The 20,878-nt window shown below is 37.3% G+C and overlaps 4 protein-coding genes across 4 annotated transcripts; 2 read left to right on the top strand and 2 right to left on the bottom strand.

Annotated features, from left to right (window-relative positions):
- Positions 1–1,755: 1,755 nt before the first annotated feature.
- LOC149000478 (serine carboxypeptidase-like 34) lies at positions 1,756–4,572 on the top strand. Its single transcript, XM_089139324.1, has 10 exons — positions 1,756–2,002; positions 2,155–2,262; positions 2,387–2,482; positions 2,569–2,661; positions 2,793–2,881; positions 3,125–3,415; positions 3,526–3,662; positions 3,949–4,041; positions 4,121–4,229; positions 4,423–4,572. Exons 1-10 carry the CDS (start codon positions 1,780–1,782, stop codon positions 4,570–4,572), a joined length of 1,389 nt encoding a protein of 462 aa, XP_088995450.1. The 5' UTR covers positions 1,756–1,779.
- Positions 4,573–7,444: 2,872 nt separating this feature from the next.
- Positions 7,445–9,079, bottom strand: LOC149000479 (uncharacterized). Its single transcript, XM_089140269.1, has one exon. It carries the CDS (start codon positions 9,020–9,022, stop codon positions 7,781–7,783), a length of 1,242 nt encoding a protein of 413 aa, XP_088996395.1. The 5' UTR covers positions 9,023–9,079; the 3' UTR covers positions 7,445–7,780.
- Positions 9,080–11,242: 2,163 nt separating this feature from the next.
- Positions 11,243–11,871, bottom strand: LOC149000480 (uncharacterized). Its single transcript, XM_089139173.1, has 3 exons — positions 11,854–11,871; positions 11,397–11,785; positions 11,243–11,300 (listed from the first exon to the last, which is right to left on the bottom strand). Exons 1-3 carry the CDS (start codon positions 11,869–11,871, stop codon positions 11,243–11,245), a joined length of 465 nt encoding a protein of 154 aa, XP_088995299.1.
- Positions 11,872–13,448: 1,577 nt separating this feature from the next.
- On the top strand, positions 13,449–20,540 carry ROS3 (RNA-binding (RRM/RBD/RNP motifs) family protein). The gene is given in 5 exon segments (XM_089139504.1): positions 13,449–13,855; positions 18,413–18,637; positions 18,810–19,241; positions 19,432–20,010; positions 20,012–20,540. Coding segments are annotated over 5 exon segments (1,665 nt in total). The 5' UTR covers positions 13,449–13,636; the 3' UTR covers positions 20,222–20,540.
- The last annotated feature ends 338 nt before the right edge of the window (positions 20,541–20,878 follow it).

A 20,878-nucleotide genomic window follows, 5' to 3' on the forward strand; every position in this document is an offset into this window, starting at 1 on the left:
CTCTATTGTTCAAAGTGTTGTACCTTAGTATTTGTCTTCTCCGTATTTATAGATCCTGGTTCCTGCCGTGATTTCAGTTGATTATTTGGATATTAGATTATTATTTGATGGTCATGATTCAATCTGAGTATAATATGTAATTTATTATTACCTAATGCTTAGACCGCGGGTTGATTCGGTCTAAACCACTTGGTGGGTGGTTTACCCACAACAATGAAAACGGTGAATATGAATTGGCCATGGAGGAAGAGGAAGTTATGAGGCTTGAATTGAGATGCAACTAGGGCAATGGATCCCCTTGCCTCTCTGATTCCTTTTCGCTCTCTTTTTCTTTCCTTCCCAAGAGTTTAGAGTAGAAGTGGTTGGTTTTGGGATTGTGAGCCGAACGGTTCTTGGTTTAGGATTCGGACCTTTGGGCTAAGGGCAATGGCCCCCTTTATGTTATGTAATATCTCTATCCCTAATATGTAAAAAAAACTGATGTTTCGAACACAAAAAAAATCCCTTAACGGTGCAGCACCTTGAAGGACTTATAATAATTGGATGCGTCTCAATTCAATATATACAAAATTATATGATCCGTTAACATTTTGCATTTCATCGGTCATCGATTTCATTTCTTGATTTCCCAAAACACCCTTAGCCATGGAGTGCCCATGAACAATGAAGTGCTCTAAGATGATGAGGTCATTGCAATAGCCTGATTCAAGGTTGCTTGCCCTATTTAGAACCTGGAATTGTCTTTTCTAGAAGGATATGATTCTCAAATATTTTTTTTCCCGAATTGATAGTTTTACATTAAGAAGGGCAGGGACCATTAGGGAGGGTTCTGTAGCCTCTTCACTAAGCGATTTTGGTCATTATCAACTGAGCAATCCATTAATAGAATTGATTCTCAAAGTTGCTTGCCGTCTTGGCTTCATCATCATCGAATTCTCCCAATTATGTATTTCTTCTTCTCTGCCATTTTTTTACTGAAACTCAAGCAAAGGACATACAGTTTGTCATGCATTTCATGCTTGCCCTAAGAGAAATCTCAAATTATGCAATTTCGTACAATCTTAGCTTGCCCTTTAATCTCACTTTGATATAAGTAAGGGTGTCAATTCATTTTGTGTGTTGTTTAACAAAGCAGAAACCATGCCATTTTTAACGTACTATACAGTTTCAAATAAATATAATATAATGTTGATATGACATAATTGTACTGTTTAATAAATGGCACAATAATGGTGTAAACAAAATGATACAAATGAACTATATTGCACCAATGTTACATCGAATACGAAAACCATTTATTTCGAAATAGTATGTTATAGCACGATATAAATTTATTCGAAACCATATTAGATACCGATTTCGTACTAAATTGACACCCTTAGCATTCTACCCACAAAAAGTTTGAACCAAAGCTTAGAAACCAAACCAGGTCATACAATGGCTGGAGGGGTCAGGTTTGTTAACTTGCCAACCCTGCAAGTGATGATTTGTGAAGTGTTCAATTAATATTTTTCTCATTATGAATATTACTTTCCAAATAAATGAAATAAAGGGGGTAGATACAAAGACTTTTCCTTTGAAGGGAATAAATGAGAAGATTATGGAGTAACTTCCTCATCTAGTTGTGGAAAATCCAGCACACACTTGTGTAACCTCCATATCTATATATATATAATTCTACAGAACCTCAAATGCACACAGAAGGAAGAGTTAACAATGGCTTCACCACTAATCTCTTCTGTGCTTCTCCTTCTTCTAAGCTTCTTCACACTTGCTTTCATGGCTGTGGCTAGATCATCATCAGTTACAATCTCAAGAGAAACTCTGGCTGAGCAAGAAGCAGATCGAGTTATCAGGCTTCCTGGGCAGCCATCAGTGAGTTTCAAACAATATGCTGGATATGTTACAGTGAATGAAAGCCATGGAAGAGCACTGTTCTATTGGTTCTTTGAAGCAACAGATGAACCTGAAAAGAAACCTGTCCTTCTGTGGTTGAATGGAGGTATTAGTTCTTTTAATTGGTTCTAAATGAAGTATTTGAAATAAGGTGTCACAAATTGAAATACAGGTCATACCAAAATAATCAGAAAGTAATCTCTGGTCAGTAAATTTATTTTGATTTTTTTTGTTCTCTCTCTAAATGTTAAAATACAGGTCCAGGGTGTTCTTCTGTTGGGTATGGAGCAGCAGAAGAGCTTGGGCCATTCCTGATGCAGAAGGCAACCCCAGAGCTCAGATTCAACAACAACTCATGGAACAGAGGTAAAACTTCACAAACTTCATTAATTGTCTTGTTATATAGACTTTTAATAACAGTGACATTGCTGTTAATCATGTTTAAGGAAGAGAATTAAGGAATACCATTAATGCTTGGTTATTTTCTCAGCTGCCAACTTATTATTCTTGGAAGCTCCTATTGGGGTTGGGTTTTCTTATACAAATACAAGCAAGGATTTAACAGAAATTGGAGACTCAATTACTGGTAATTAATTAAAATTGCACAAATTTCTTAAATGCCCATATTTCTTCTATTTCCATCTAATTTATATTCGGATTTTCATTAATCAGCAAAGGATTCCTATATTTTTCTGGTCAACTGGTTCCAAAGGTTCCCTCAATACAAATCCCATGATTTCTATATTTCTGGTGAAAGCTATGCAGGTATAACTACATATCTTAGAGAAACAAAAAATTTCCTTATTCATGGATATCTTCTTCTCAATGTGCTTTTGTGCATTTTAAAGTTTCGTATGATTTATTTTTTTACTACTAACCATTATTTGAATTTTCAGGGCATTATGTTCCTCAGCTTGCTGAAGTGATCTTTGATTCCAATAAAAATGTTTCAAAGAAGGATCGAATAAAGCTCAAGGGGTTCATGGTTTGTTTTCTTCAACTAGCCACATCTTCCTACGGAAAATGCTGATTCTTTAAAAATAACCCCAAAAAGAAAATAAAAACTCAGACATATCTAGATTCTTCTTTTCATATAATGGATTTTCTTATATAAAACGGCGAACCCAGTGCCAAAAGGCTTCCGGTTGTCTAAGGAAGAGGGGCAATTCTTCTACGCAGCCTTACCCAAACTATTTTCTCGTATAATTTTTTTCTTTCTTATATGTAGATCGGAAATGCTTTGTTGGATGATGAGAAGGACCAGACTGGAATGGTTGACTATGCATGGGATCATGCTGTGATTTCTGATGGAGTCTATAGTGATGTTAAGAACAATTGCAACTTCAGCAATCCAGTATCAACACCAGAATGTAATAAAGCCCTCGACGAATACTTTGCTGTGTATGATATAATTAACATGTATAGTTTATACACTCCTACATGTGTGAAGGACAAGCACAAAACTACCAGAACAAGGAAGATGATCCATGGAATTTCTCCAAAACCATTCTCTACATTTGTAAGTCTTGATAAAATAAGGGTTAGCTTAGATATATTTGTAACTAATCCTAGATGCTAGATTAATCTGTGTTTCATCTTACAAAATTTACTTCTGAATCTCTTAAACAGGAATGGTGGTGGCACAGACCAGCTGGTTATGATCCATGTGTGTCTTACTACTCTGAGGTTTACTTCAATAGACCAGATGTACAAAAAGCACTTCATGCTAATGTCACAAAAATGGAATATCCATGGACTCATTGCAGGTATAGCTTCTGTAATCAATAATGAAGGTCATATCCAGTGCATAAGACTCCTGCATGTAGTAGGGTTTAGAGAGGGCTCAATGTATGCATGCAGCTTATATATTTAGTGAAATCTAGAAGTTGTTTCACCCTCAAAAAATAAAGGAAAAGATAACAACCAAGAAAAATTGTCTGAAATCTATTCCCTCTGATGGGAGTTCTTGGAGATTGCATTTTTTTTTGTGTGTTTTTGGTTAGTATTCTATATTCTTATGCAAGGTTGTGACACTCTATGTTTGAGAAACAGTGATGTTATAGGACATTGGATGCCAGCACCTCTCTCCATGCTTCCTGTCATCAGAAAACTTATAGATGGAGGCCTTCGAATATGGGTTTACAGGTGACCTTCATTACATTTATGTGATTTGTTTAGTGAATTTAATTGATTGATTCTGATGTTATATTATTTATTTTGCCAGTGGAGATACTGATGGTAGAATCCCTGTAACGGCAACAAGATATTCACTAAAAAAGCTTGGTTTGAAGATCAAACATGACTGGAAACCATGGTATACATACAATCAACAGGTAATTTTTCTTTCAAGTGATGTGTTTGTAAATGTATGAAGGTCCTTATAAACTTCACTATGCTTGTAAGGGAAATCCAATCCTCCAGCTATGGATGTTGTAATTAATTTTGGTTTATTTTTTTCCTGGTTGGTTCTAATAAATTCTTTTTATCTCTTTCTTAATTTAACTTAATTTTTTTTTTAAATCATAGGTTGGTGGCTTTACTATTGACTATTATGGGTTAACATTTGTCACTCTAAGAGGTGCTGGTCATCAAGTTCCAACTTTTGTACCCGAGAAGGCACTTCAACTGATCAGCCACTATGTCACCAATCAGAAGCTGCCAAATAAGCCATTTTAGAATTTACCCAAGTTTAACATCTCAATATGTTTTTATTTTCATATTGTATAGATTTTCATGTTTCCCTACTGCTATTGTCTGTAATAGAATTTATGAAGAACAGAAAGTATTTTATTGATTTGAAGGAAAATGAAACATTTGAAAATCATCATTAATGGAATCTAACATTTAATGAAACTAGTAAATTTCGATGTGCAGATCTGCACAGAAAAAATGGAATTCAGAAAAATACTTAACATTCAGTACTGAAATAAAAAATCTTTTATTAGAACAGGGCAGCAAAGCCACCCAAGATGAAATGGACATGGAGGGGGGAAAAACAAGGCAGCAAAGCCCACCCTGTACTGTGAGTGCCCCCACTGTTCTAAGCTATTGCTTGAACATCACACCTTGCAGTCAAAAAACAATGACAAATGTAATTCTCTCAATTAGAATTGCAAATGTACTTTGCTGGGTTTTGCAATGATGCTTGTAACTACCCTTAAGTTACCATTTCTACTAAGCCTATTACTTGTTCTGAAAAAAAAACCCTGTTTAGGGGCTTAGTTGAGAATGATACCTTCACAATCATGATGGCTATTAAACCACAAACAATCAAAAAGAGGAAGGAAAAAAACTTATTAGTAGCTACCTGGATCAAAAGACTTCAGAAGTGAGCTTAGACATAACAATCTTAAGAGAACAGAGTATATGTTAGAATAAGACTAGCAAACGACCTGCCTATCAATCTCCTTCACCAGCTGAGTAGTCTTCTCAATTGAGAAGTGAATTCTGTCTTCTTGATTGAGAAGTGAACTCTATCTGTTGACTTTGATACAAATCACTTGTTCAGTCTACACAATTTCAATGATATTAGAACAAGTCTTGAGTAGTGTGTATTGAGATCAACAACCTTTGCTACAGTGGAAGGATAGGGATTAGCAACCTACTCTTACTTGTCCTTTGAAGGATACCATAGTTCAAGTTCCAACTTCAATTGTTTTCTTCACACCATCCTCAGGGTAAGGACAAAGAAAAACACTTGTGTGAGACAAAATTCAGCTCTTGGCAGTAGCTACTTATTACTCACCATTTCAGACATCTTTAAGTTATAGATCATTCTGAAGATGAAACAATGTATCTTGAGCTCCCAAGACTTTACAACCCCAAAAGGCTGCTGTGTTTGGTAATATCAACTATAGAAATATAACTGGAGTTTCCATCAAACTCTTAAAGTTATATTGGAGTCTAAATTAGCAAGCACATATGGGGGAGCTAATAGTGACTTCAATCACAAGCCAAAAAGTTTGCTGACTTGATGCTCCTACCCCACCATGTTTGGCCATTAACTTTAAGAAGTGAAAAATTCTTTCTTCTACATTAACCTTTCTCTAGTTCAAAGGTCAAAACAGGAAAATCAAGAACTCTTTTGAATTAAGTAAGAGCATTTGATAGAGGGTTGTGTTCAATGTCAAATCTCATATTGACATGCTAATGAGGTCCAGAATTTAAGATTTGGCATAGTCCACTATGAAGCATCAAACCAGAGAGCTTTATTCTATATGGCAGAGAGCATTAAACAAAATTATTACTTCTCATTGATAGGGTAGAATATAGAGAAATAGAAGAACTTTGTTTTGGTCATCATCAACTCAGTCACAAGGACCAAGGGCCCATAAGCCCAGGAGAGGAGAAGGTGTGGAGGGCAGTGTGTAGTTCACAAGTGATTGTTGATTAGAGAAAGTGATCTAAACTTCCCATAGTTGACTTCCAGGTAATATTTAACCATTATAAGATTGCAAATGAATCCAAAGTCAAAGAAACCACCCAAAAGAAAAATCTGATAGAAGTATCACTAAATTTCTAGATGACAAATAATCTATTGTAACATTCTTGAATATACCCAAACACTAAACAATATATACACAGGTTTGCAACATGGTTTATGCATCTCTTATCTCGGTTCCCCCAAGTTTGATAGAAGTTATTATATGAAGTTGGGAGGAACATGGTCACAACAAGTTTTGAAGCAAATGCAGCTTGAAATGAACAAATCAACCCTGCAGCAATTTCGGTCTGCTCCACATGAGTTTCTAAAGTTAATGAAAACTCCTTTAGCGATCTAGTCCACAATTATTGAGGGAATCAAGTTTCAGAAAGCTAGGGAAGTTTGAGAGAGAAAAAAGAAATCATCAATACTAAAATCACCATAAAGAGAACTTGAGTTCTATGAATAATAAAGCTAAGTTGTATTTACAGTGCTGAATTCACAATTACATCTGCTGGTTCTCGGAAGAGATGCCATAGAAGACTCAGACTGCAAGGCTACATAATTTCAGTAGGAAATTTTTTTTACATGAGAAGGAGGTAAAACACTTATACATGAGCTATGACAATTTTCCTCACCATTGATTTAAGATCCCCCACACTTGAATTTTATTACCCCATATTGATTTTTGAGACTAAGCATGTATCTCAATCTAAGACTCACCTTATATCTTTCAAGTACACCTCTCCTTTAAGCAAAACCACTCATAAAGTAAGGGGACCAAGGACTAAGGTTTTGAAGTATTTTTGACCAAACATTACTACCAAGGCATTGATGACACTTTTTTTTCTTCTTCTTTCTTTTGAGTAGTGAACTCTACTTTACTCCACTACGGTTGGCTTGAATGACATGGTGGAGCAAACACCAGAAACCCAAGTTACTTTGTAGCTTTGCTTTGCATATGCCCACATAGACAGTGATGCGAGAGTTTTTTTTTTTCTTTCTTTCTTTTGAGTAGTGAACTCTACTTTACTCCACTACGGTTGGCTTGAATGACATGGTGGAGCAAACACCAGAAACCCAAGTTACTTTATAGCTTTGCTTAGCATATGCCCACATAGACAGTGATGCGAGAGTTCTTTTACTTTCTACTCTTTTTTTTCACTACTTTTTGAAGTTTTGTCATGCCATACAAAAAAAAATTGGTCTCAACTCCTAGCCAAAGAAACAAGGACCCACAAAACCCATAGATGGTCCAACGCCTTAAGTTAAGGGCCTTTTATTTTTCTAAGGAAAGTCCTATCTTAACATACATACAAGTTACCTTCTTCTCAACAGGGTTTTTATGTGTTCAGTATGGGTATCAAAATCACTCTCATAATTCTCACATCATAAGGTACATAAGTACAATGTGCTATCGTCTTTAACCAAAAAAAAAAAAAAAATGCTATGATCAAAGGGTTACTTTTGGCTTGATGAATGATAGCTGGCGCGAAGACTTTCATCCACAGCACACGGAGACTTTGCAATGGCGTTCTTCATTAACTTTTGAGCAGCAAGAGAAAGTGATCGAATGGTTGGAGTACCACTACGTCCTCTCGCTGGTGAAGGCATTGGTGGCTTCTGAAACATCTTAGACTTGTGCCTCAATTTTCGAGCAACTTCCCTTGATAAAGAATGAGCTTTGACTTCTCTTGATGAAAGGCAATGGATCCAAAAGTGAGATCCATCACTGATACCACTAATACCCACATCAGTGTCCTCTGTGTCCAATCTCAATGGTGTCCCTTCAATCTCACCCCATGTAATAAAGGGAGATTCATCCGCACCTGGTGCAGGAGATGGTGTTCTCACAAAACTATACCCATTATCTGATTTCTTTGTTGATTCCACATAGAAGCAATTCGGGGTTTTCCTCATATCTTCCAAATCATACTTCTCCGATCTCTTTCCTTGATTTGACATGGCAGCAGGGGTTTCTCCTGCAACAAGGTTATAATAAAGCACTGCGACTGTATCATCTTCTGTTGGCCGGGAATCCATCAGTTCGCCATGAAAACGAGTGTTTCGTCGATTAATCTCTTTCGTCAAACCCTTACGTCTCATTTCCTTCTCAGCCTCTGACAATGGAGCTTCACCCAGATTCCTCTTTTTATTACTTTCGGTCATCTCACCTTCAGTCGAACACCCAAACCGTTCCTTCCTCTTCTTATTCTCCTTCTCCACGATCTTCCCAAAACTATCATTATCTTCACTCGTAAACCGACGGAAGAACTCGTCGAGCGTCAACGGAATAATAGACGAATCATTGATAGATTCTTTATTATCTTTCGCAGCAAACCCTAAATTCCTCTCGGTCTGATTTAGGGTTCCATTAAGATTCGAACCAGGCGTTCGAATCCTATTCAAGAATTTTTCTCTACGTCGTTCAATGATTTTCAACTGAGCATCTCGAATCTGAACACGATCGCCACTGCGAATTGCCTGAAGCCAGTCCAAGCGATTATGAAGCTTTAGAATCTCAGGGAAGAAATCACGCTCAATGATTTTCTCGATGTTAGCAACATAGGTATCCTCATCCAGGACTTTGGGGAGCTTGTTATGGCCTCTGAAATGGTTTGACAAGGACGATGAAACATCTGAGTGAGATGGCGAAGGACCGAAGGAGATGTGGCGAGGAGAATGGCCTGGAGATGATAACATGGTTCTTGAATGGTAGCTAACGCTTCAGAGAGGTTCTAGAATTGAAGAACTCGAAGCAGAGATTTAAGACTGAATAGAAATGATCGAAGGAGGAAGTGCGATATTTATAGGTAACGGTGATAGAGTTTCACTTAGAGTGGGGGTTGGAATTGGACTTCGAGAGGAATTGGAGACCTGTGATGGACCACACATATTGCGTGGGACCCACGCGGAATGGAATCTTCAGGAACCCATCGTGGGCCCCACATAATCTGTATGGCAACCAGAAAACGTGGGGGCGAATCCGGACTCTTTCTTTCCACCGCCCCTGAAAAAGTGGAACACGTTTTGAGAAAATAAAATTTCATAATTACGAAACGCTCCTGTACTTAGGAGATACTACAAATAGACCGTGAATTTCGATGAATTACTAATAGACTCCTCTAATTATGATGTAAGGTTAAAACATATAGAAATCGAATCCTTGTATTTTGTAAACTCTTACAATTCACCATTATATTGGATTAGGAGTGTCAATGGCTAAATCCCTAATTTTACCTTAAAAAACTGAAATTGAAATCCAAGTTATCTGAAATGTAAAGTTTAAAATCCAATAAAACTTGAGTCTTGAAAGATTGTAATTAGTAAGCTCCTTGATAACCATAAATATGGGATTAGAGACGAGTTAGCCTTGATTTACCTAGACTCCGATCCTAACATTTAATGTTCATTATTTTTTATCTAAAATATTTATTAATAATTTAATACACTATGATTTATACATTATAAAGGAACTCATTACATTTGGAGGGATGGATAAAAAATGGAATCTCTTGAACCATAGTTCGAGGGATGGAGTTGAAGAACATTTACAACTATTGATTTGATGTTAGAATGTGAGAATCGTGACTCGTGAGGGTAAATTTAAATATTTAGAGTTAGTGAAATACTGGATTGTTTAAAACTAATTTAAATATTACTTAAATTAAATTAGACTAACATGAATTTGGATAAAATTGGACTGAATTGGTCGAACGACTAAACCTAAGCAAGGTTTTATTCACACCTTGATACGTACTCATGGCTGCAGGTGTGGGCACCAACAGTGTTCTATTGATACTGTTGATACAAAATCATGCTCGTCCCTTCCTGTCAAGGTATGTCTCCGACGAGCAACTTAGTACATAATAGATAATTCAAGTAATTGATCACCCAGAATATGAATACTTACTACATAAAGCCTGCCTGAAGTGTATATATAGCTTTAGATATCAGAGTTAAACTACGAATATAACTCTAAGAAGAGTTGTGTTAGGAAAGTAACTCTAGAAAGAATTTTTTACCTGACTTATCCTTTCTAGGAAGTAGGGATGATATAAAAGTTTATCTGATCGAGTGAGACTCTTGACACGATGACTGAACCGTCCTTAACACTATGGTCAAGACAATTTGATGATTGGTCTGCAGGTCATGGTAGAATACTATTTTAATCATTAACAGATACCTTACAGAAAAAATCGGATTGTGATCGATTTGGACTCAGGGCGGATGAGGGTCAATTTGGACACCCTTACACTTTGGATATTTCATCATTACTATATTTTTTTTGTTATGAACATAATCAACATGATGGGATTAAAAGAAATGCGGATGCTGCCTTACGACGTAGAAATGCAGATGTTTGCATTGGTGGTGTACTTCGCAATTCTACAGGTAGTTTTATTGGTGGTTTTGTTAGAAGGGTTCGGTTAAATTTTATCCTTGAAGCTGAGCTTGAAGCAATTTGTCAAGGTTTAGAGTTGACGGTGAATAGTCATTTCCTGTCATTACAGCTGAGAGTGGATTCCAGAAAAATAATAGAGCTTTTGGACTCATGTTGTGTGGATCGTGGGAGATTTGATCATTTATTTAAGCGGATTGGTGTTTTGCTCTATGGGATGATGAGTACGCGATGTATATATGTTGACATGCTACTAATAAAGTTGCCAATTAGATGTTAAGTTTATGCTCAAATTTAAGTATTCTTGGATGTCCTATTGTGATAGTGCTTCCTTTAAGTTTTTATTGGAGTTTTTGACTCCGTTGGTTTTTTATCGATTTTTTTTATTATTTCATAAAATAAAATACATACACAGGATTGATGAACAACAGAGAGCTAAGAAACCCCGCAGGAAAAGTGAGAGATATATACAAAAGCTGAACCACATAGCTAAAAAAGAGAAACCCATAGGAAAAGTGGAATTAGTGACTGCTGCTTGCTTCAACACCTTGGCTCTTCAAGCTCTCTGCTTTTCCAGGACTGCAAGAAATTTACAAAATAACAACTAAAGCTAAAATACAGGAAGAATCTTACAAATTTTGAGAGATTTTGATGAATATATATATATATTATTACCTGACAAATTTATCACCTCGAATCGGATCGGGTATGGGCTGATCCCTACGATCCGATTCTTGAATATGAGCTAACTTCCTGAAGAAAGACTTGACATGAAAATTTTCAGAGTCTTGCACCACATTATCTGGGTTTTCCAGCTCCGGCAAACTTGATCTCTTCTTCTTGCTCACCAGCACATTTGGGGAATGCTTCAACTGATGCGTCACAGTGTATAAACCCAGAGACACTGACATCCCTATCAACCCTAACACCACATAAACTGGCACGTAATCTCCCTTAAGAGCCTTATTCGGTTTCTTTCCCAGACCAGCTTCGTTCGATTCCACTGCCGTTGCAAATGATTTAACCTCTGTGATCTTCCGTGTCATGACTGATCTCCAATTGTTCTGCCATGAATTCGTTAGTATAGAAAGTAGATAGCTAGCAGAGGAGTGAAAGGAGAGTAGAAACTTACTGGTGCTTTGAACGCCATTGCTGATGATCATCAGAGTTCCCAGTGAGATTGAAGTCTTTTTAAGTTTGGTCTGGGTGGTCTTTGGAGATGGTAAAGGCCAGGCAAGGTTAAACGTGTCATGATCTTTGATGATTTGAGTGTTACGTGGTGAATGGAATGCTCATGAACCGACAAACGTTTCATCATTTGACAAATGTAAATGTAGGAATGGGAATTGCCCGATTAGGTCAGAAATGGCAGAAATCTGAGGCGGCTTTGGAATTTGTGTATTGTACCTTTAAATTAGGCTCAGGATACATGTATTTAATGGTGATTGGAAGACACGAGGCTAATGGATAACGATCGTCTACATCTTTTCTGGCTATTGGATGGAGCTCATGTCGATTTTTCAAGTCCATAATGTCAAATTTCTTCATGCATAAAATCTGGATTTTCTCTTTGGGAGGACTCTTCCGGTCCCACCACTTGGTGCACAGTACCGTACAATTTAGATTGAAACTTGTGGTCAGAACAAAATCTCAACCACTCCATATAATGTTAATCTTTGCAGATAGGATTTAAGCTAAGGGGTAATTAAGTCATTTTAACAAAGGTTTAATGTATCGATATCGAGTACATATCGGTCAAGTGATTTTAAGAGACGTATCGTCATGTATCGAATATTATGTCACTCTAACTAATGTATTTTAATATAATTCAATGGAAAAATATATCGAGATGTATCGTATCGATTGGGTCAAATATGGAGTTGTAGAGTCATGAATTTCATTATTGCTTGGAATGTGTATATAAAAATTTAAATTAAAAAATAATAAGAATAAATGGATCATAAAAAGTGATAATTTGTCTTTAAATTAATTTTTTCTATAGTACTGGAGTGGTAAATGTAAAATCTCAATTTTTTTAGATTAAAAATGTCATAAACCAAATGTAGATTGAATTTTATTTATTTATTTATTAAATGAACCGTTTTAATAAACCCTTCAAACCATGGTTCATTGTGTATATCGCCGACACGGGCGATATATCGCCATGTCGATGGGGGGCGACACGACTCCCCCCAAAGACACGATATTTACCATATGTCGGCGATATATCGCCCCCACACCCCCGCCGAGGCGGCCCCCCGGACCCCCGCCAGCTTACCGGGGAGCGGGACCCATGTCTGTCGGCAACAATATGTGAAGCATGAGCCATACTCAACATAATTGTTTAATGAATTGTAAACTTTAGTACATCTCTTTACTACTTGTGTATTTATGTTCTCTTTGCATTAGTTTATATGAATTTTTCAAATTTTAAGTTTTGCCCGCATATAGCTGGACATGTGCCAATTATAAACTTTAGGTTAGGTGATGTTTTAGGTCAAATAACACTCCCAATGTGTTTATTGGCCTTAAATTAGGTTACACGTCAAATTTCAGGTCAAAATGACCTGAAATACCCTTCGAAACAGGAGTTCGATTTTTCATCGAATCCTTTTGGCGACATGTCGCCTGTGTCACCGTGTCGCCAGGGTCCGACATGGCGACACGAGTCGATATGTGGAACCTTGCTTCCAACATGTTATTTTGTTCTCCAAGACGAAGAAGCGCTCTTTAAGAATTAGAACGTCACCAAACGCGCCGAAACCGATAGGAACTACGAAGAACCTAAAAACTTGAATTTTCATTTATCCTCTTAAAAGTTAGGGATTGACTAGGAATCTCCTGCAACCCAACTCGATTCCGGACTGCGGAGACCGAGCGAAGGAGAAGACACAGTTGAAGGGGCGAAGAAAAAAATGCAGAATGAGAGCGAAGTTGAAGGTGGGAGTACAACGAAGACGAGGATCTTCGTCGGAGGATTGGGGGAAAGCGTAACTGAAGATGATCTCCGAAAAACCTTTTCTTCACTCGGGATTATCGAGTCTGTTGAGATTGTCAGAACCAATGGCCGCAGCTTCGCTTACTTGGATTTTCAACCCTCCTCCGACAAAGCTCTGTCCAAGCTTTTTAGCACGGTCAGTCTACTTGTCTTGCCCCTTTCTTTCTCGCAAGCAAAACTCAACTCTCACATGTATTCTTAAAACCAAACTTCAACTGCTATGTCTCTGCTTGACATTTCATCATATGTTACATGCTATTGTTCTACTAGTTTTTGTATAGTCTCGTTCATGAAAATAATTAGCTCCAATAATGTTTATTGGCCTGGGCTGTTGATTAGAACATGCTAAACACTTGAAAAGCATGATTTTAGCTTCTACGGTGTTGCAAGATTTAGTTTTTGGTGATATTCGAAAGATTATGCTAGAAGGGAAACTGGGAAATGTGGGCCTTTGAAATCTTAATTGAATTATTTATGGTGATGAGATTCAGTGTGTCAACCCCTTTTCATTACTTTGCTTCTATACAAGTCAACTACTTTGTTTAAGTTTTCATGCTTGATGCTTGCTGCAATGGAAGAGTTGGAGTTGCGTGAACCAAGGTTAATTTTTTGGGTAGATCATGGTTAATATGGGTTGACACACCTTTTACAATGAATTACTGCTTATGGGAAGAAAGAAGCAAGGCAATCGTTTTAGAAAGATTCTACACTTCTACAGTTAATGGGTGTAAAGAAGTTGAAATTCAGAGCTGGTTCAATGGGTTATGTGTTACCATAGTTTAAGTAGTACCAGGCAGCAGACTACTTGTTGAGGGGGAATCTATCATCAGTTTTGAGTGGATACAATGATCCATCAGCGCTTCTTGTAGCCACACAATTTTGTGCCTTTCATGTTTCTTTGGGTACTCTAATTTTGTTTTTAAAGTACTGATTTGTTGGACTTAGAAGCAAGGTTTAAAGTATCCCACGATACCATACGATACTAGCCGATACGTATCCTTATTTGACCCAACCGATACGATACATCTCGATACGTCTCTCCATTTAATTACACTAAAATACATTAGCCAGAGCGATACAATACTCGATACAAGACGATACGTCTCTTAAAATCACCTGACCAATACGATACTCGATACCGATACTTTAAACCTTGCTTAGAAGTAATAGCATGCATCTCTGATTTTGTTTAGGTTTTCAACCTTGTGAATGTGATAGAACTGACAACTCTTTTAGTCCTTTTGAGCTATGGAGTTGCAGCCAAGGAGAAAAGCATGGTTTTTGCAATTTATCTGAAGAAGGTCTCTTTTATGTCCAAAAGTTTATTCTAGCAACTTTACTTTGCTGAACAGTATTTCAAAAAGTTCTAGCTGTGTAGGTCAGTTGGTGCAATTATAATATTTTGTGTTATAGTTGAATAAGGAATTGACATGTTTTGCCATTAAGGACCCTGTGCTAGCTCATGGAAGGATAATGTTATTGATCATTTAGTTGCTTCGGCTTTCCTTACAAACGTCTCTGCATGTCCTTTGTGATAAGCAATGAAACGAAAGGTTCTGTTCTTGTCAAGCCACAGGGCTATAGGTTTTCTTTAGGTACTTGGAGTCAGTGGGACCTTATGGTAGGTTAAGTTTGAAGATCACCTTTGTGGTGTAGATCTGTACCTCTCCTCAAGTTGTCATCGATGATTCAGTAAAGTAAGTACTCTTGAATTTAGTAGTTTGATAGTCCCGGTGAGTATGTTGTCACATCATACGTTTTTCTTCGGATTTACTTACTGATCATCCTAATGATGTGAGGAAGCTGAGATCTAAAGGTGTACTTCAAAATTTATTTGGCACTGAACAACAAATGGTTGATCTTTTCAATGGATTGGCTTGGTGCAAAGCCCTTACAAGTTTCTTGACATCACTGCAACAAGGATTTTTGAATGGAAGACTGACCTATGGAATATACATTTTGGTAGTCTCTAGACTATTTTTCTATCCATCTTCTATCCTGCATGGATTTTTCATACTGATTTGTTGATGTTCTTCTAAATTCCATTCAAATTGCCTTATCTCTCTGTATTCTATTTCACCAGACATGGTACATTAGCATTGTTAATGCTGAAAGTTATTCCTTGCACAAGTTGATCTTATAATATCTTATAATAAGTACATGGGAATGGTGCCCTCTACATTTTACTTGGTGGATAGTTAAAATATCAATATGCGTCACTTTAGTTTGCAGTTTCAGCTTCATAATGATGATATGATATATTTGGTCACCATGCATTATGTTAGAAATATTTGCACAAACATGGAGATTTCCTTCATTCATATTGTGTAGTTATTGGGTTGAGTAGACGAGGCAGATTATTTGAACATGTTAAGAAAACTCCATCTTAATAGAAGTATTTAGCACAATTCAGGCAACTCGCTTAGTGTATTAAACTTCAAGCATTCATACTTAACTCAAACAATAAGAGCTTTTTAGACTCCACTTTGCCATGGGCTGAATTGCAGTTTATCATTGCCCATTTGAAAGTGCTGTAGATTGAGGCAAGTGTGTGGGGGAGGTGGGGGTTAGGAGAGCAGCAGAAAGTTGGTGGTGTTGCTGAATCACCTGATTAGTTTGACCATCATGCTACACTTTGGAAACCCAAATCCAACAAGAATCAGTCAAATGGTTTTTGGTCCAACAAGAGTTGGAACTAGTTAATTCTTTATTATTCATTATTTCAGCCTTTTAATCGTTTTTAGCTAACTATGAAAGAGAGGGGGTTAGAGTTGAATTCAATTGTAAGTCTTATTTCAAGTTGTTATATTAGTTAGGACTCTTGTTATTTCCCTTGTTTATTTGCTTGCAATATAGCATCTGCTAGAGTGAAATTAATAGAAGTTGAGTATTCTCTTTGATTTGAGACAGCGCCTGTATGTTGCACCTTGCATTTTCCCCCTTTTCTCATTCTCCCTACATGCCCGCCACAAGAAGAGGAGGGGGGCATTTAATTGGGAAGGTCACTGAGTGAACAGATCCTGATCTTAAATTTTACTAAATCTATATGGAGCTTTGTTAACTATTCCTTGTTGCTTTGTTCTTTCATTTTGGACTTCTTCTTAAAATTGAATAATGTGTTATTGTGTTTGGAACATGTGGAATGGCAGTGTTACTATAATTCCCACCCAAAGAGTAAACCCATGAATCGACTTTCTTAATTTCTGCAGCCTGTGCTGCTTACAGAAAATGAAACACTAGTGACTAGTAAGAGAAACGGAATCTTACTGAAAATAGAAATTCTAGCTGATGAGAGCAATAGATGATCTTAGGATTTGTTCTGTTACTGGTTTAGTATACAATGGACTTATTTGGGAAAACTTGCCCTCTGATGCATGTAGTAATATTGTCTTTATCCATCAGATACCTTCTGATGCTTTTCGAAAGTTGCTCATTGTTTTAACTTTTGATAATCTAGACTGTACGCTGAAAGTTCTCTGATTCATTGTTACTTGAGGCCGATCACTTTATGATAATTTATATATTTAAAATTATTTATTTTGTGCGGAACATATTTAGCCACTCTTTATTTTATCAATTTTATATTCCATCCTTTATATACTGTTGATGTTTGTAAATCTGTTAAGGATCTACTAGTTATATTTTAGGTACAAACTCGGTAGTTCAAATCGAGGGAATTAGCAGAACCAGTGTCAGACCTAACATAACTTTAAGAGAAGTGGCAAGCAAGGATATGTATAGCTTAGGCCTTGTCTCTAGTATGCCGCAGATAGAGCTGATTAGAAGGCTAGGATCTGTGTAGCTGGCCCCATTTAGTTGGGTAAAGGCTTCTTCTTCTTGTTCTTGTTACTGTACCAAAGAGGGTGGCATAATCATAATTTAGATAATATACGTAATGACATTAATGTAACTATTATGTAGAAAAGAAGTGATTTGTAAACTATCTGCCAAACACTGTTTCTGTTCTTTTTCTGTTCCATGAACAGAAATGTAACAGTTTGCCAGACTCTATTTCCCTTTTATGAGAATTATCTCACAACAATGATTCGAAAAATAACACTTCTGTGAATCAATATTCTTCTAGAACTGATGCATTACGAGATGGGACCTAACAAACTTGGCAAGTTTTCAAATAAAGAAACTCCAAACAATGAAAAAAGGGTGAACCAGGTGGCAAAGGCTTTGGCACAAGCAAAGTCCAAGGGGACAATTTTCCAACACAGCCTTATCCCTACAATTTTTGCTGAGGGACTGTTTTGGTTCTTTGACCTTAGGCTACAATTGTGGTCCATCAACCATTGCGCCAAGGCCCACCTCTTAATGAAACTACTAAATAACATCCAAGTAAGTTAAAATGAAATAAAAGATTGCATTCCTTGCGAACAACTGATTCCCTATGGTCCAAAGAACTTTGTTGGCCCAATTGTATCTCAGTTTGGTCACGAAAGCCGGTCATTCCGGTTCAATCACGCTTATGTACAGTGTTGCTAGTTTGGAAGATGGCTTGTTCAGGCAGAATTTTCTCTAACCATGATAAAATGATGTGTTTATGTATGGTAACCCATTGGGCTTCCATGACATTGTCATTGATTTCCTTTTCCTTTCCCTCCAGTGTTTGAGGGTAGATATTGATTCTAGTATTTGGTATGTGTTGCTAACACCTTTCCTCTCCAAAATCTTTCTTTAACAACAGTACAATGGCTGCATGTGGAAAGGAGGACGGCTTAGGATTGAAAAAGCTAAAGACCATTATCTGGTTCGCCTGCAACGAGAGTGGGCAGAAGAGGCTGAACATGCAAGCCATGAAAATAATAATCACGTTAGTGCAGATATAAAAATGGAGCCTTCAAAAATGTCAAAGGAGGTCCTAAGGAAAGAGAATCCACAGCTTCAAATTTTCTTCCCTAGATTAAAGAAGGTAAGCTACAAAAATGGCTGTTTGGTAGGCAATTTGAATCTAAAGTCCCATGGAATTCAACATCTGTATGGGCATCTACCAAATGTTCATGTTGCATCATTGTATTAAATTGGCATTATTGCTTTAATTCTTCAAGGACAATGTTTTAGCTAAACTCATTGTGTTCATGCAGGTGAAATCAATACCTTACATTGGAACTGGAAAGCATAAGTACAGTTTCCGACGTGTTGAGGTTCCTTCTCTCCCTGTCTATTTCTGCGACTGTGAGGAGCATGCAAACCCTCGTGAAAATGCAGAACAGAGACAAATTTCTACTCCTGCCCCCTTGGGGGGTGAAATAAGCCGGGAAGAGTTACACCTGATGGATTCAGTGATGAACAAGCTCTTGAAAAGGGAAGATACTGCTAATGCAGAAGATGCTGATGGTGCATCCAGATTGCGTATTGAAGGAGACAATTCCAACCACTCGATTGAGGATGTGTCAAATGATGGAAATGAAACAGATGGAACTACGGACGAAGATAACATCATAATGAACATAGTAACCTCTCAAAATGTGAGATCAGGTTTAAAGCGGGATCTTGGAACAAATTCTGCAAACCAGGTATCCTCAGTTTATGTAAAATTAGCACATCTGAATTTCACTTGTGTACTTTTTGATTTTAGACAGTTTACCAAAAAGTTTAGATGGAATTTGTGTTGCTTTTATCACCTCCCAGAGGTAGTTGCAGGTAAACTGTACGACTTGGTTACTTACTAAAATATAAATTTGTTTCTTTTCCCCGGCTACCTAGGAATCAAGGTCTAGGAAGCGACAAGCTTCTGATAGCAGGCCAGCACAAAGTAAGCTAAAAGCTAAAAGAATGAAGAGAACAGAGGCACCTAATGCTTACAAAACGTCTTCTACAAAGGACTCTCATTTGTCTATGGCAGGTGAGAGCCAATTAGAAGAAGTTGCATCTTCTAAAAATGAAAAGAAAGGGAATACGGAGACGCAGCGTGCTGAGTCAGAGGGCGTGGAAACACATGATACCAAGCCTAAACCTGATGTTCAACATGGCAGGGGACTCTCGTGGGTGCAGAAGTCCTCATGGAGAGAAATGGTTGGTGAGGCAGGGAACAGTTCATTCAGCATCTCACAAATAGTTCCCATCATTCCTGACAACCAAGGGCTTTCAAAAGCCATGACTGGCAGCAAAGAGCAAATGTCTGTGAAACACAAGAGAGGTGAATCTACTGGCAAGAATTCTCAAGCTTTAAAAATTGGGGCCGACATTCCAAAAAACAACGCTACTTCTAATGGCTCCAATGCAGTGGATCTAGGGAAAAAGGTACAAATGCTTTCTAGTTCTTATGGTGAGAAAAAGACCACCGGGTAATGCTTCAGAGATCTTGGAACATGGTAGTAATCTTATTTCCATACCACCAGTAAAGAAAGACAATTTGGTACCAAAGAGATATACAGGGGAGCCTGCCATTGGAGAAGTTTGCACCTTCATGAGGAGTGCTGTTTCTGAAAAGGAGTGGATGAAAACAAAAACAGCTTTAAGTGGTTCCCTCAAGAAGAAAAGTAATGAGAAATAACAGCCTTCATGTGTTTCAGTGGCACAAGAAATCCTGGGAATGGTAAAATTGTCCTCTTAAGTCTTAATTGTCCAACAGGACTGTAACCTTCTTCAAACCAAGCAAAATAAAGTTTGTCTGGACTCTGAAAAATTGTAGCTTTCCACCATGTCATGAGCTGTAGTTACTATCATTTTTGTGGACATTTATCTACATATCTGATCCAATTGTCAAATGCTAGTTATCTTCTTTGGACTAATTTAAGCATTTTTAGCCTGGACACTTTATGGTTTCTTTACTTCAGAACTACGTCAATAATTTGAAGAGTTCGTAAATTGATTTCTCAAACCAATACCAGGTTTGCATTTCAAAATTTTCAGTTTGAAGTCCAATCATCAAAGGACAAATCAGTCAAAAAAATTTGGAGACGAACAGCTCTACCTCAAGTTCCCAAAACCCTTGAATCCGAATTGAAAGTCAATACAGAACTAGGAAAACCTCAACAGTTTTCTTGACACAGATATGTATATATTAGGAATGGGCGTATCATTTAAGGCCAGGTTCAGCCCCTGGTCTCGAGGGGATTCGAACTCCTGATTTACTTAGAGGTGTTGGTCTTATCTAGTAAGTAATATTTATAGATTAGCAACGGATACGTGGCAAAACCAAAGATGGCAA

The sequence above is a fragment of the Hakea prostrata genome, chromosome 11 (assembly GCF_041222555.1).
Source record: "Hakea prostrata isolate BN-2017 chromosome 11, UWA_Hpros_2, whole genome shotgun sequence".
Classification (NCBI taxonomy): Eukaryota; Viridiplantae; Streptophyta; class Magnoliopsida; order Proteales; family Proteaceae; genus Hakea; species Hakea prostrata.